This window comes from Eptesicus fuscus, chromosome 6 (genome assembly GCF_027574615.1).
Source record: "Eptesicus fuscus isolate TK198812 chromosome 6, DD_ASM_mEF_20220401, whole genome shotgun sequence".
NCBI lineage: Eukaryota > Metazoa > Chordata > Mammalia > Chiroptera > Vespertilionidae > Eptesicus > Eptesicus fuscus.
This window is the reverse complement of record NC_072478.1, coordinates 102,645,471-102,660,815: the sequence shown is the minus strand read 5'-3', so window position 1 is coordinate 102,660,815 and position 15,345 is coordinate 102,645,471. Positions and strand designations below refer to the sequence as shown.

The 15,345-nt window shown below is 50.3% G+C and overlaps 1 protein-coding gene across 1 annotated transcript; it reads left to right on the top strand.

The window, feature by feature from the left end:
* Positions 1-11,296: 11,296 nt before the first annotated feature.
* On the top strand, positions 11,297-12,199 carry LOC103291620 (casein kinase I-like). The gene has a single exon (XM_054718140.1). The coding sequence runs from the start codon at positions 11,297-11,299 to the stop codon at positions 12,197-12,199; it is 903 nt and encodes a 300-aa protein (XP_054574115.1).
* Positions 12,200-15,345: the final 3,146 nt, after the last annotated feature.

Sequence of the window (15,345 nt, the reverse complement as noted above, 5' to 3'; positions counted from 1 at the left end):
GGTACTGGCTGCCACCCAGAACTCCAGGGGAAGAGCCCAAGGTGACAGACAAGCCCTCTACTTCCCCCTCAAGGGTAACAGAAAGAGGAGTAGTTGAGTGCAAGAGCCATCTCTGCCCCTTCCTGTGTGATCTTGGGTCCGTCAGTCTAGCTACCTCCCTGGATGCCCGTGTCCATGGAGATGATAAGAGCTATGGGAATAGTAATTGCATTTACTGAGTGTCTGCTACCTCCCAGGCTCTGGCTGAACACAGGACCTCCTTTAATCCTCATGACAATTCTACGGAGCAGATACCTTTAAATTCACCACTTCACAGATCAGGAAACTGAGCTCAAAGAGGCAAGGATTTCAACCCAGTCACTCCATGTCTGGAGCCTCAGACTTGACTTTTATGGGGCATCTCATGCATATTATGTGTTTTCACGCATCCATTGAACAAGCAAATACGCAACATCTAGTGCTAGGCTCTGTGCACAGAGGAGCCTTGTCTCTGATGCCCAGGAGCTTCCAGCCCGAGTGAGACCGCTAAGTAACCAATCATAACGCAGCGAGATTACAGTCGTAATAGATGAAGTATAAGGCGCTGGGTGTGTTAGTCAGGGCATTCCGTGCCAGCTGCTTCAACAAGCAACCCCAGCATCTCCATGGCTTCACAAGACATCCCACGGTCAACGCACTGGCAGGGGCTTCTGCTCCGTGGATCGTTACAGGGTCCAGGCCTCCTTGGAGTCCTCTCCTGGGTGTCAACCAACGAGCAAGAGAGAGGCGTCGTGAAGGGCTGCATGGGACCCTTTAGAGCCTCGCCCAGAAACCCCGTCCCTCCCTTGCCCATGTTCCATTGGCTAGAACCAGACCCTTGCCCCACTTCACCGCAAGGGAGGCTGGGAAGTGAGGAGCCAGGCTGAGGGTCTAGCAGGTCTCTGCCACAACAGGGAAGACAGAGGAGAAGGTAACTCACCCCATCAGGCTGAGCCCAGAAGCTGCCCCGGAAGTGGAAATGGAGCGGGATCCAGCAGTGAAGGGGGTCGTGGGAGGGCATCCCAGGCAGACAGCACTGCCTGTGCAAAGAACTGTGTAAGATCATCCAAAAACGCTGTGCAACCAACTCTATAAATCTGTTGTGATGATTGGGAAATTTCCTAAGGCCCAGAGGGAGGGAAGGAGGTGTGCTAGGTCGGATTGCCCAGAGCCCGCTCAGGCAGCACGTCGGGGCAAGTGGTTCACTGAGGACCTGCTTTCCATGAGAGAGGGGGAGACGGACAACAGGAAAGGGAAGGAGGCCAAGCGAGGGCCCAGCCTCAGCCTGAGCCCGCGGCGAGACTCCGGGCCCATGTTACCAGTCCAGCCAGGCACTGGCCACGGGAGCCCCGGTGCAGGATGGGAGGAAAACGTAAGCTCTCGAGCACGACCGTCTGCTGGCATCTGGGTGGAGCATCTCCAGTCCTGGCCAACCCTGCAAAGAGGGTGCAGGCCAGGCGGATGGGCACAGAGAACACAGGCCAAGGATGGGGCTCAGACAGGAAAGGGGGCTCAGGCACTCTGGGTAGAGCAACAATAGCTAGAGTAGCACCCCAAAGGGAGGGGGCTGCAGGGTGGGGCTGGGGTTCTTCTCGGGCCTCTGTACCTGGAGGCAGGTGGAACTGGGGGGAAAGCTATGGACCCAGAACCCCAGTTCTTATGCTGATTCTGCCACTAGGGGAGCATGCGGCGACCCTCTGAGGTCAGCAGCCTCGTCTGTAAATGAGAATAAGGACATGAACTTGAATGGCCATGCCGAAGAGTGCGGGTGGGGCAGGCATACACAGTAGGCGCTCAATAAATGGTGACCATCCTGGCCATCTGGCCACACCCAGAGCCTCGGTGTTCCCCAACGGTGTTACCTGCACAGATTGTGAGGCAAATATTTAGTCTGTGTCCCAGCATGTGACCTGAGTCCCACCCACTTCCCAGTCCTGAAGGCCCCAGGATGGGGGGCAGGGGGAGCTCCATCTAGAGCTCCCCAACCGCGAGGTGCCTTCCTCCCCCAGCCCCCGCCAGGACCTAAAGATCTTCATTTTCACAACATCAGAACTGGAATGCACCGTACAGCTCATTTGGGCCATAGTTAACAGGTGGGGAAACTGAGGCCCAGAGAAAGGATGGAATTTTCCCACAGTCCCAGAAACAGGACTGGCAAATAGATTTCACCTCGTGTGCTAACTCTCGTCCGTGGGTGGTGACGACCTGAAGGACTATGCGAAGATCTTCGGGCTTTATTTGGGTTCAGGGGGAAAGGATTCCAGAACTGATTGGCCACATCTGCCATGGGTGGCGGCTAGAGAAGGTAGAGAATGTATTTACATTAACACGAAAGAATGGGCCTGCCTCACCCGCCTCCACCTTCTCCTCCCTCGGAGGGTTAGCAACGTTCTTGCTCATAGGAGATGGTTCCAAAACAAGTCAAAAGGACTCAAGGGAACAAAATCCTAATGCCCCAAATTGTGAAATTACTTAATAAAAGCTAGAGTGCAGCAACTATAACTCTTGACCATCACCCCGACATCGTAACCCTAGAATCCCGTAAGTGGCCCAAGTGGCCTGAATTAGCGATTTGCTGTTCCGACTTCCCTCTCCTAATGCCCCAGTCCCTCTTGTGAATGGCCGGTTCCCCATGACACACAGCCCACTGCATCTGCTCGAACCTGCCCCCACCCCAGCCAAGCCTGGAATTTGAACCAGATGCCAGGAGATAGAGACGGGAAATAGCGGAGGCTCATCCCTCCAGTGGTGAACTGCTGACCAGCTACTCAGCCTCAGAACAAGGAGGGCACCCCCATCAAAGATCACTGCCATGGTCTGTGTCTCCTGCTAGTCAGTAAGTTCCTTAAGGACAGGGACCCTGTCTTATTTACTGACTAGTATCCCTGTGCACGAATCCGTGCGCCAGTAGCTCTCTGCGGGGCCTGACCGCTCTGTGCCTGCTGCCCAGAGGCTCTCTGCGGCCCAGAGGCCCATCCATGCTGGGCACAGAATGCTTGCCTCGTCACTGCAGCAATGAAGCAAGCATTCCGCCAGGTCATTCACGCTGCCTGCTCTCAGCGGCCGCCCACCCTCCCCCCCCCCCCCCCGCCCCGCCCCGGGACTGGGGGACTCTGGCGGGGCTGAGAGGACTGGGCACCACCATCTTGTGGCTATGGGCACCACCATCTTTGTGACAGAGTGGCGGTTAATTTGCATATTACCCTTTTATTAGATAGGATGTATTTCCAAAGTCTAACAAGATCTCTGCAGGTATTAGTCATCCAATCGTTTCTGTTGTTTTTGAATGAATGAATGAATGAATGAATACACAAATATAATCAAATGCACGGGTTCTGAATCAGAGGACAGGATTTGAACACGAGCCTTGCGTCTCACTAGCCATGTGACCTTGGGCAGGCCTGTTACCTCTCTGAACCTCTCTTCTCTCATCGGTAAAATGGGTGCAATTACACACACTTCCCAGGGTTGTTGATGGGTTTAAATGAGCTAAGGGACGTGAGAGTGCTTTATAAACGGTAACTGATATGCAGTGGGTACTTACTCTCTTCACCGAGGTGGATAGGAAGCGGTTGGGACTAGACCTGGATAATGCAAACAAAAAGCCCAGCCTGAAAGACCGTTAGGGTCAGGGTGAAGCAGGCATTGTCTTTGTCCAAAAACCGTCTGTGATTCATTGTCTTCGTCACATGCAAAGTCACAGAACACTTCAACACAGGAAGAATCTGTCGACTCAAGACAGTGGCAGTTTTTTAGTACCAGCTTCAGGTAAGGTTAGTTCAAGTTGCTTAAGTTCTATCACTACGGATCTAGTTTCTAAGCAGCAGAGACCTAGTGGCTAAACTCTAATTAGTGGCTCAGTTACTGATAACATGGTAAGAGCATAGGACATTTTTGTTGAAAAACATAAACAAAATTGCACTTAATCTGACATACAGAATGAATAGAATTGCTGCTGATGCAGGAGTCGGGTCTTTGGTTGCATAAACAGAAACTAACGTGGGCAAAAGGAACTTCTTGGAAGAACTGCTAGGGAGACCGGTGAGTACAGCCTGGAGATGGACGGGAATCAATGATTGGCAGGGCCCGGCCAGGAAGGGCCTTGTAAGCCATCACAGAGAATCCCAAGGTCAATGTGAAAGCCGGGAGGACTTTCAACAGGAGAGGGACATGTTTCTATGTGCATTTTAGAAAAATCCCTCTGGAAGGTTGGACATGGGGCTGAAGAGCAAGGACCTGAGAAATGGTACGAAAGGGAAATCGACAGGATGTGAGACAGACTGGATATGGCAAAAAAGTCAAGAATTACCCACAGCTTGGGGCATTGGAGGGGGAGGCGGGGGGCGCCATGGCACCATTCACTGAAATGAGGGAGGTAGAGAGAGGAAGGCTCCACTCCACTGGCCCTTGGGGTGGTACAGTCGGCGCTATTTGTCCTGCAGAGGCCTAGGCCGGGCAGCCTGCCCAGGGAGCCGGCCAGAGAGGGACGGGCTAGAGAAGGATGCCCAGTTTGGTATCGGACGTCAGGGTAATTCCAAACTCTTTTGGGTACAGAGATGGGCCTGCAGAGCCAAGTTCTGGGATGCTCTCTGCCTCTGGCGTCCCGCCACGGGCATCATCTTCAGAGACTATTCAGAGATGTAAACATGATGATTTCATCAAGGTCCGCGTGTCAGGGGACACATGTGCAGACCATGGCAGCCCATCAAACCGTGGAAATTCTGACCCGGGAGGTTCAGACACAACAATGTGGAGGCCTCCCTCCCCCGCGTCCCCTCTGGCCTGCGCCCAGTGCTCAAACGTGGTTAATTAATGTAATGAATTATAACAAACGTGTATAACGCCTCTGATTTGCTGACAGCTGATACAAACAGAGGCGGTGGCCAAGAATCCCAACGCGTACATTACACACACCACACCACAACTCCACCAAAAATAGCTCGCAACTGGGTTTGTAATTCAGTGACTTTTCCATCTGTACTGGAACATGGCAAGGAATTGTTGCCGCTGCTAAGGGTTGAGGGAAGGAGTTGAAAATATGTTTCTCCCTATTTATTTTTTTATTACAAAGCCTGCCTTCTCCTCACCACAGTCTCTCCTTAGGATATACATCCCTTGGTTACCTTTAGCCAACCCTGCATTCCATGAAGGAAGGAAGGGACCCTCGTTCACGGAGGACCTACTGTGTGCCAAAGGCTTTGTATATAATTAAGTCAGAACTCATTTGGTTGCAAGCAACAGAAAACTCCAATGGCATCAGCTTAGGGTAAAACACAAGGAGGCGGGAGGTAGAAGCGACCTTGAACCGTGTCACATAATCAAACAAAAACTGAAGACTCAAACCACAAGAAGGGCAGGGAAGCCACTAGAGCCATGACTCAACCCCACCAGAGCTAATCTAATTTATCTGCAGTTGATTCTCATCTTTCATGGGTCCTGTATTTGTGAATTTGCCTGCTTGCTAAAAATTTTTTCGCCACCCCAAATCAACATTTGTGGAACTCTCACAGTTACCCACGGACACGCACAGAGTGGTGAAAAGTCTGAGTCACCCGACGCTCACGCTCCCAGCTGACGTCGAGTAAGGCGGCGTTTTGTTACAGCAAAACGGTAAACAAGTGTCCTTTTTGTAATATATTTGTGCTTTTCTCGTTTTCAAGTTTTGTGTTGGTGGTTTTACTGTTGAAATGGTCTCCTCTCCCCGCCCCCCCCACCCCCCACCCGTGTAGTGCTGAAGTACCTTCTCTTGTTCCTAAGCTCACGGGGGCTGGGATGTGCCTTCACGGAGAAAACATGTGTTGGATGAGCTTTGTTCGGGCCTGACTTAGAGTGCCGCTGGCTGTGAGTTCACTGTTAACAATCCACTATGTATTAAATAAGGCGCCGAAACAGAAACACCGATGAAACAAGATGATGTGTCGATCCGTTGGTGAACATGTCCTGACCCGGGGCTCACAGGAACCTAACCCTGTATTTCCCCTAAGAACCGTGTTTCAGTCGTCACTAACCAGTGTGTGGCCACTTTACAGAACATAACTACCATCCATAACGAGAATCGGCTGTATCTCCTGTGTCTCCTTCTCTTTGCTTGCCCCCGTCACTTCAGAACCTTGGTAGAGGAAGGAACAAGACAGTGGCTCCCAAGCCTCGTCTCATAGCATCTGCCGCTGGACAGGGGCTTTTCATGGTTTGAAAAATCCTCGGGGAAAATCTGGGACTGACTGACTATGGTGGGAGTAGGGAAGGTCATGTATGTACACAGCGTCTCCCAGTGAAATCACAAAAAAATGCAGAAACAGTCACTTCTAAAAGAACAGAAACCTGTTCTCCTATGATTGGAAAAAAAGACTGGGCACAAACATATCACACACACACACACACACACACACACACATGCGCGCGCGCGCGCGCCCACTGCACAAGTTTTACCATATTCACATACCGCCTATGATATTACCAACTAGTTTTCCTTAAATTAACTCCTTTTTTCTTTGCTTAAATATACTGAAAAGGAAACTTTATATTTCTGCCATTCAAAGAGATTGATTATCAAAATAAACTCATAACTGCTCCAATAAAAACTAAATCTTAGCTCCTGAACCATGTACAACCCTCTCGCCTGAGACTGATCACATGTTTAGAAACCTTGGCTTATGTTTTTGTCCCTGTGCCTGGACTGGGGGCTCTGTTCACTGGGGGCTCTGTTCACAGGGGACCGTATTTTGTGCGTTTCAGCCCGGCACAGGGCCTGGCACAGAGTGAATCCTCGTTGAACAGTTTCTCTCCAGGCTAAGGTTGCGTCTCCCTGACAGGTTCATTTGGAGAGGAGCCTGACTCAAGAAGCCCCTCACGGGAACGGAGGGACCGACGGAGGCAGACAGAGAGGGGGGGAGGGGGTGTTGTCTAACCTGGCTGAGCCCTATCTGACCTCACCTCTCAGAACTAGACCGACCTTACTGACCGTCCTCCCCACCCTGTGTACACTTCCTATTTCTCCGCTCCTTCGTCGGGGCTGTATCCCTTCTCTTCATGACTCATTAATTTCTACCTCCTTCTGTACCAGTTGGGAAGCTTGTAGCAACACATAACAGAAAATGCAAATGAAAGAGACTTAAATACAATACATTTTTTACTTCAGATGATGAGAAGTCTCAAGTCAGGAAGGCCCCCTTATGGCTTAACTCAGCAGCTGAACAATGGCATCAAGGACCCAGGTTCCTTCCATCTCTTTGCTCTGCCATCCTCAGTGCAGCAGCTTGTTTGCCTCGTGGTTGCAAGAAGGCTGCAACAGCTCTGGCCATCACATCCTCACCAAATTCCAGACTCAGGAAAGGGATCATGACTTTCTTGTGTCTATTTTTTAAGAGTTAAAAAAAAAAAAAAAAAACTACCTTAGAAACATGTCCACCAATCACCAGCGTCCACAGACTTCTCCTTATAGCTCATTGGCCAGAAGAGAGTCACATGCCCCTTCTTAAGCCAATCACTTTGCAGGGGGATGCAATTAGCATGATTGGTTTTGAAGGATCAAGACTCCCTGACATAAGGTTTTTCTTAAGTACATGACCCCATAGGGAAGCAGGGGACTTGAACCAAATCTGCGTTCTGTAGTGAAAAGTCTGACACATTCTCTTAAATAACTACCCTTTCAGGCCACATGGATAAAACCCCTCTTTGGTTCATGGAAGCCTCATGTTCGATGGTTCAAATGTCTTAGTCTTGGCTCCCCTCCTAGACTCTTCTGCACAAGACCACTCCACACCATCCACCTTCTTTGTCTAGACTTATTGAATTACTTTGCACTTATCACACCCAGTATCCTATATAATAAAACCCTAATATGCAAATAGACCGAATGGTGGAATGACTGGTCGCTATGACGCACACTGACCACCAGGGGCAGATGCTCAATGCAGGAGCTGCCCCCTGGTGGTCAGTGCACTCCCATAGGGGGACTACTGCTCAGCCAAAACCCAGGCTCATGGCTGGCAAGCGCAGTGGGGGTGGCGGAGCCTCTCCCGCCCCTGCTGCAGGCAGGTGGTAAGGAGCAAGGGGTCCTGGACTGCCAGAGCCCCAGACTGCCTGCGAGAGGGATGTCTGACTGCCCAAGGGGATCGGGCCTAAGCCGGCAGGCAGACATCCCCTGAGGGGTCCCTGACTGCGAGAGAGTGAAGGCCAGACTGAGGGACCCTCCCCGCCCCCCAGTGCATGATTTTTGTGCACTGGGCCTCTAGTAATTTATAATTTACCTGTTTATAAGTCTGTTTTTGTCACTAGGCTAGGAGATCCTCTGGGATGGGCCAGGATGTACTGGGACCTGAGGGCCCGGCTGCCTAACAGGTGCCTTGTGAGTGCCGGTTACACTGAATTTACTGAATTGAATTGTAAGGGCCAAGGGGAGGGGTAGGAGGAGACAGGAGCAAGGAGGAAAGAGAGAAGAGGACAAAGCAGTCAATAAAACACAGGCTTTGGTTGCAGACAAAACATAGGATGCCTGGAAGAGCCAATTCACTAACTGGGTTGCAGGCTCTATTGTGGGAAGTAATCATTTGTTAGCTTAAATAAACCCTTTTACCTCAATTACCTGTAATAGAATACAAAGGTATTGACTCAGCCTGGGGAGGAAGGCCGAGGACTTCAAACCCACCACCACTTCCCCAGCAGGCACTAATTGCCTCAGGGCTTAGGTCAAAGGTGACTGAAGGATTAAAATCGACAATGAAAACAAAAGCAAGGCCTTGACTCCTGAATTAACTAATTGCTCCTCTCTCCTGTGGGCTTAACCTGGCTTCTCCCTAATGGACTAGTGCTCTCTTGGCTGGCAGGTCCCTCTGCCCAACAAAGCCGTACACCCAGCCCTCCCTGGCCAACCTGAACCCTCATTCACCCAGCCTCCCCCCCCCTCACCCCCCCGGGGCATCTGGCGGTACAGACACCAAGTGTCAGATAGCACCAGAGGCTGAGGAAAGCAACTGGGAGGAGTTCATTTCTGTTCTCAAAAGTCACCGCAGCATTCAATGAGCCCTTACTCTGTCCCAGGCCCCATGCTTGGAGCTGTATGTGCATCATCTCTTTAACCCTCATTCGGCCCTGACATTCTACACTCACAGGAACGGGGCTCTGGGCTCCGGGACAAAGAACTGGTCCCAGGCTGGGGGTGGGAGCATCCTGTCACACCAGGAAGCCAAGAAGCCATCAGGACCCTGGGATGATGACAAGGGCCACCGGAAGGCGTCCTCACTGGCCAAAGATGAAAGGGCTTGACCTTCAAAAAGAATCATTGCTGCCATGGATTGAAAGACATGAAAGAAGTTTTTTTAAATTCCCACGATTATACTAAAAAAAAAAAAAAAATCTATTGGTCTTAGGAGGATGCAGGTTAGCTAACTATTCTGAAATGGGTCAATAAAGGATCAGGCACTTCTCTTTTTGGTACGAACCCCCGTAAGAACTGTTTCCTGGAGTAACTGAATCGTCGATGGGGAGAGTCTCAGTCAATAAATGCAGAAGGAATGAGAGAATCAGAAACTCAGTCATTTGCCATCCTCCTGAAAGAAGGATCCAGGCCAGTGGTTCTCAACCTTCCTAATGCCTCGACCCTTGAATACAGTTCCTCATGTTGTGGTGACTCCCAACCATAAAATTATTTTCGTTGCTACTTCATAACTGTAATTTTGCTACTGTTATGAATCGTAATGTAAATATCTGTGTTTTCGGATGGTCTTAGGCGACCCTGCTAGCGGTTCTCAACCTGTGGGTCGCGACCATCGGAAAACACAGATATTTACATTATGATTCATTAACAGTAGCAAAATTACAGTTATGAAGTAGCAACGAAAATAATTTTATGGTTGGGGGTCACCACAACATGAGGAACTGTATTCAAGGGTCGCGGCATTAGGAAGGTTGAGAACCAAGGTGTTTAAACCTCAGCACAGTTCATGTTTGGGGCCAGGCGCCTCTTTGGCGTGGGGCGTCCTGTACAGCAGGCATGTCAAACTGGCGGCCCGCAGGCCCCATGCGGCCCACAGGCCCCATGCAGCCCACAATGAATATTTTTGTGGCCCAGCCAATATAACGGAATGTAAGAATCGTTTTAATAAAAATTTCATAGCTTAATTTTACAATATCCTGTTACACATAATTATTAATAACGAACTACAATGTTGGCTTATGACTGATGACTATAATCGTGTCGCATTCATTTCCCTTACGCGCCTTACCCGCAGGCGCACCATTTCTCTCCACTAATACCAGCAGCGAATATTTTAGCAGCCAAAGGCCGCATCATTAGTCCTGGACTGACTTGTTTGGTGTGCGCAACAGGGAATATTTCAGTTTCAGAGAACAAGAAAAATAGGTTTTTCCTAACCGGTTTGGCTCAGTGGCTAGAGAGTCGGCCGGCGGACTGAAGGGTCCCAGGTTCGATTCCGGTCAAGGGCATGTACCTTGGTTGCGGGCACATCCCCAGTACGGAGTGAGCAGGAGGCAGCTGATCGATGTTTCTCTCTCATCGATGTTTCTAACTCTCTATCCCTCTCCCTTCCTCTCTGTAAAAAATCAGTAAAATATATTTTTAAAATATATATACACATATATGTTTTTTAAAAAGAAAGAAAAATAGGTTTATTTGTGTTACGCTTACTAATTTGTGAAGTTATTCAGTGTCTGGTAAGTGAACGTTCAAGAAAAAAATACTCACTTTTATTAACTTTCCCAGAGTGCTCTGCGCCGTGAAAAAAATATTCACTTTTATTAACTTCCCCAGAGTGCTCTGCGCCGTGAAAAAAATATTCACTTTTATTAACTTTCCCAGAGTGCTCTGCGCGGTGAAGAAGCGGCCCCCAGGGGACTGGGGGCATTTGGCCTCGGCTAGAACCGGAGTGACAAGATGGCGGCGGCGGAGTGACAGGGGTCGCTGCGTGCGGGAGTGACAAGATGGCGGCGGCGGAGTGACCGGGGGTCCCTCCGGGCGGGAGCCAGCGGCAGTGGTATCACCCCCCTAACTCACCGCGCCCCTGTTCCAGCCCGTGACGTCGCCGGGAAGCGAGGCAGTGGCGGCCAGTGTAAGGGTAACCCCGCTTACACTGCAGCCTGCCCAAAAGAAACCCGACTGGGCGGCGGCCACCGGGCTCCCCTCGGCGGACTCGGGGCCCGGTGACGCCGGAAGCCGAGTGCTCGGTTCCCGCAGCCCAGCTCAGGGGACCGGCCCAGAGGCCCGCGTCCTCCTCTCCCAGGTGTCGGGGCTGGGCCGCAGCCTCCGCCTTCGTCTCCCACGATGGCGAGCAGCAGCGGCTCCAAGGCCGAGCTCATAGTCGGAGGGAAGTACAAACTGGTGCGGAAGATCGGGTCCGGCTCCTTCCGGGACATCTACCTGGCCATCAACATCACCAACGGCGAGGAGGTGGCGGTGAAGCTGGAGTCTCAGAAGGCCCGGCACCCGCAGCTGCTGTACGAGAGCAAACTCTACAGGATCCTGCAGGGCGGGGTGGGCATCCCCCACATCCGGTGGTACGGGCAGGAGAAGGACTACAGGGTGCTGGTCATGGACCTGCTGGGGCCCAGCCTGGAAGACCTCTTCAATTTCTGTTCGAGAAGGTTCACCATGAAAACGGTCCTGATGCTGGCGGACCAGATGATCAGTAGCATTGAATATGTGCATACAAAGAACTTTATACACAGAGACATTAAACCAGATAACTTCCGAATGGGCATCGGGCGTCACTGTAATAAGTTATTCCTTATCGATTTTGGTTTGGCCAAAAAGTACAGAGACAACAGGACAAGGCAACACACACCATGCAGAGAAGATAAAGATCTCACTGGCACGGCCCGCTATGCTAACATCAATGCACATCTTGGCATTGAACAGAGCCGCCGGGACGACATGGAATCCTTAGGGTATGTTTTGATGTATTTTAATAGAACCAGCCTGCCATGGCAAGGATTAAAGGCTGCCACAAAGAAACAAAAATACGAAAAAATTAGTGAGAAGAAGATGTCCACTCCTGTGGAAGTTTTGTGTAAGGGCTTTCCTGCAGAATTTGCCATGTACTTAAACTATTGCCGTGGGCTGCGCTTCGAGGAAGCCCCGGATTACATGTACCTGAGGCAGCTCTTCCACATGCTTTTCAGAACCCTGAACCACCAGTATGACTACACATTTGATTGGACGATGTGAAAGCAGAAAGCCGCACAGCAGGCAGCCTCTTCCAGTGGGCAGGGTCAGCAGGCCCAACCCCCCACAGGTTCCTAAAATGAAGGAACAGAAGAAGCAGTGCAGATGATGGGAGCGGCATTGGTTTCTCCCAGAATCTAGACATTTTAGTTCATATGTACACTAGCCAGTGGTTGTGGACAACCATTTACTTGGTGTAAAGAACTTAATTCCAGTATGAACTGGCTCTGGGCAGCACTGGTGTTGCTGTGTCCCGAGTTGTAGCCGCTGTAATTGTGAATATTAACTGAGATAGTGAAACATGGTGTCCAGTTTTCTATTGCATTTTTTTTCAAGTGGAAAAGTTAACTAAATGGTGGACACCACAAATTGGTGGAGAAATTGTGCATATGCCAATTTTTTTGTTAAAATCTTTTTCTTTGAACTAGACTGCTTTGAGATCTCATTTCAGAAGAACGGCATGAACAGTCTTCAGCCACAGTTGTGATGGTTGTAAATGCTCACAATTGTGCATTCTTAGGGTTTATCCACCCCTGGGGTTTTTTGCAAGTTGTTCACCTAAAACATTCTTAAAATGGTTGGCTTCTTGTTTGCAAGCCAGCTGATATGGGCAGCAACCAAAGATTCCAGTGTTTGAGCCTATGAAAGACTGCCTGCTTACCTGTGCTAGGAATAACAGCATCTCAAGTGAAGGCTTAAGAAAAACTTAGTGACTACTAGAGTATCCTTAGGACTCTGCATTAACTCTATAATGTTCTTGTTATTTAAAAAAAAAAACCATATTTGTCACAGAAATTTAGTTAACATCTTAAAACTGAATATGTATGTTGCTTAGGTAAATGTAATCAGTGTAAACATCAAAATTTTTTTATTAAAATGTTCTATTATTTTATGTTAACGATTACTCATTTATTTCAGCCCTTTGTATTCAGCATGTCTTTATCGAAATAAACCTACGTTTCTATGGAAATTGAAGCTTGTGTTTTTCTGTGGCCCACATACACTTCAACCTTGTTTATTTGGCCCGTGTTAGCCTTTGAGTTTGACACGCTTGCTGTACAGTGTAAGTGGTCTGGCAGCATCCGTGGACTAGAAGCCACAGCGGAACCCCAGTTACCCCTTCAACCAGGAGTATCTCCACACACTGCCGTGTCCCCAGGAGACAAAATCACCCGGTTGGGAACCACCGAGGCAGGCCAATGGCTGCTGAAATCAGGAGGTGAAAGCTGATGAGGACGGAACCACACCAGACTCGAAAGCAGCCCCGGCCTCCCTAGCAAAACAGAAACCCAAGTAACTTCCCCTCCCCCATTTTTGCCAAACAAGTTGCCGCTCCTCTCCTGAGATCAGAAGTCACCCCTGGCCCAGCTGTTTTTCTGCAGGACATGTGCTCTCCTGGCCAGGTCTTTGCATCTGCTGCTGCTTCTACGTACAGTGCTTCACCCCTTCCCACCTCTTGCTGTTCCTGCTTCCTCATTCTATCAGGATTCTGCTGCCGTGACTCTTCCTCCAGGAAGCCCTTTCTGACTCCCCCTTTGTACAATCCTTGCCCACTGTGCCCCTTAGGACAGCTGATGGTTCGCTGTTTGATTCCTCAGTAAGACTCGTGGGCACAGAGACCGCCAGGTTCGTTGCTTTATCCCCAAGGAACCGGTATGGAGTGGGCACTCGGCAAATGTGTCAAGCAGGGAGGAAGGGGGCAAAGGAAGGCATGACTTTGTGCGATCACCGTGCTGGTACAGCACTCGGCTGAGCGTTGGATGTGACTGTGCATGTGCAGGGCAGGGTGTGTGTGAACATGAACGTATGTGCACAGTGCACGAGTGCCGTGCAGACATGGGGCCTGGGAGAGCCACAGCCTTGACCACCTCTCTGCCCTCCCAGCTTCATCTCCCGTCAGTGCACCGCGGGCCTCCCAGCTCTGGCTGTGGTGGTAAACCTTCGGATCTTTGTTCCTCTCCACCTTTGTACCTGCTGTTCCTTCCACCTGCTCTGCCCTTCCCTGCTTCCTCCTTGCAGTTTAAACTCCATTCAGCCTTCCAGAGTCTCCTGGCCCCTCGATCCTCCCGTCAGTCCCCTGGCCTTCTGTGCATCCAAAGCTTTTGAGCCTCCACACTTCTCTCTCGCTGTTCACAGGACCCCACTGTGAGCTCCCCAAGGGCTGCCTCTTGGGGTCCCCCAAGGACCATCTGAGGCACCTCCATGCTCGCAGCTGGGGAAGGCATGCCAGCAGCCCGAGTCCAGGGGATGGGACGTCGTGTGGGTATAGAGCGTACAGATGCATGGATTGGACTAGAGTGGGGTCTTCACTCACTTTTCACTCATGAAACCCCTAAAATGATTTTCGGAAATTTTTACCTTTTCAGTAAAATCCACATCATACTCAGTTCAGTTCATCTAAATCCAATAGCTACACACTGAGCATGAATACATGAGATATTGACTCCCAAGTGAAAAATGGGTTTATAGAGCCACTAATCCCTCTGCAGAAGTTAAGTGAGACAGTTCCGCTGCAGGTCTGCACAAATGTGTAAGGAAGTAGAAGACATTAACTTCCCTCCTAGAACGAGAGGTTTTCCTCCAAGTTGGCCTGGAGGAAGTTTGGGGCATTTCCCCTCCTCCACCTTGAAGCTGGGCAAAGTACTCCACGGAGACAGTGACCCAGAAAGGATGGAGAGAGGCGCACCCGGCTCGTTCTCGTCGCCACGAATGGTGACAGCGCAGCAGAACGCCCTCGCCCAGGCGGGCATGTCCCAGAATGCCTTTTCCAAATCTTGAATATTGTCATTCGAGTAAACTTCCTTATTGGCTTAAGTCAGTGTTCACGTGTATCTGTCCCTTGTTGTCCAAAGAATCCGGAGTAACACATGAACAGAAGTGGAGGGTCAGGAGGCGTGGCGAGAGAAGATTCTAGAACCCAACAGGCCTCGTTTCAAATCCTGGCTTCACTAGTCAATACCTGTGTGCCTTGGAGCCTGTCACCTTGCCTCTCTGATCCTCTGTCCTTGTGTACAACAGGTGAGCCCAGCTCCCTGGGGGGCTGCTTTGAGGTGTAAGGGTCACGTGCAGGATTTGGAGAGCCAGACAGATGAACTTGAGCCAGTGACCTCCCTTCTCCGAGCCTCAGTGTCCTCGTTGGGAGGACAGAT

Excerpts from the sequence above, each read along its gene's own strand:
- LOC103291620 (XM_054718140.1), top strand. The coding sequence starts at position 11,297 with ATGGCGAGCAGCAGCGGCTCCAAGGCCGAGCTCATAGTCGGAGGGAAG.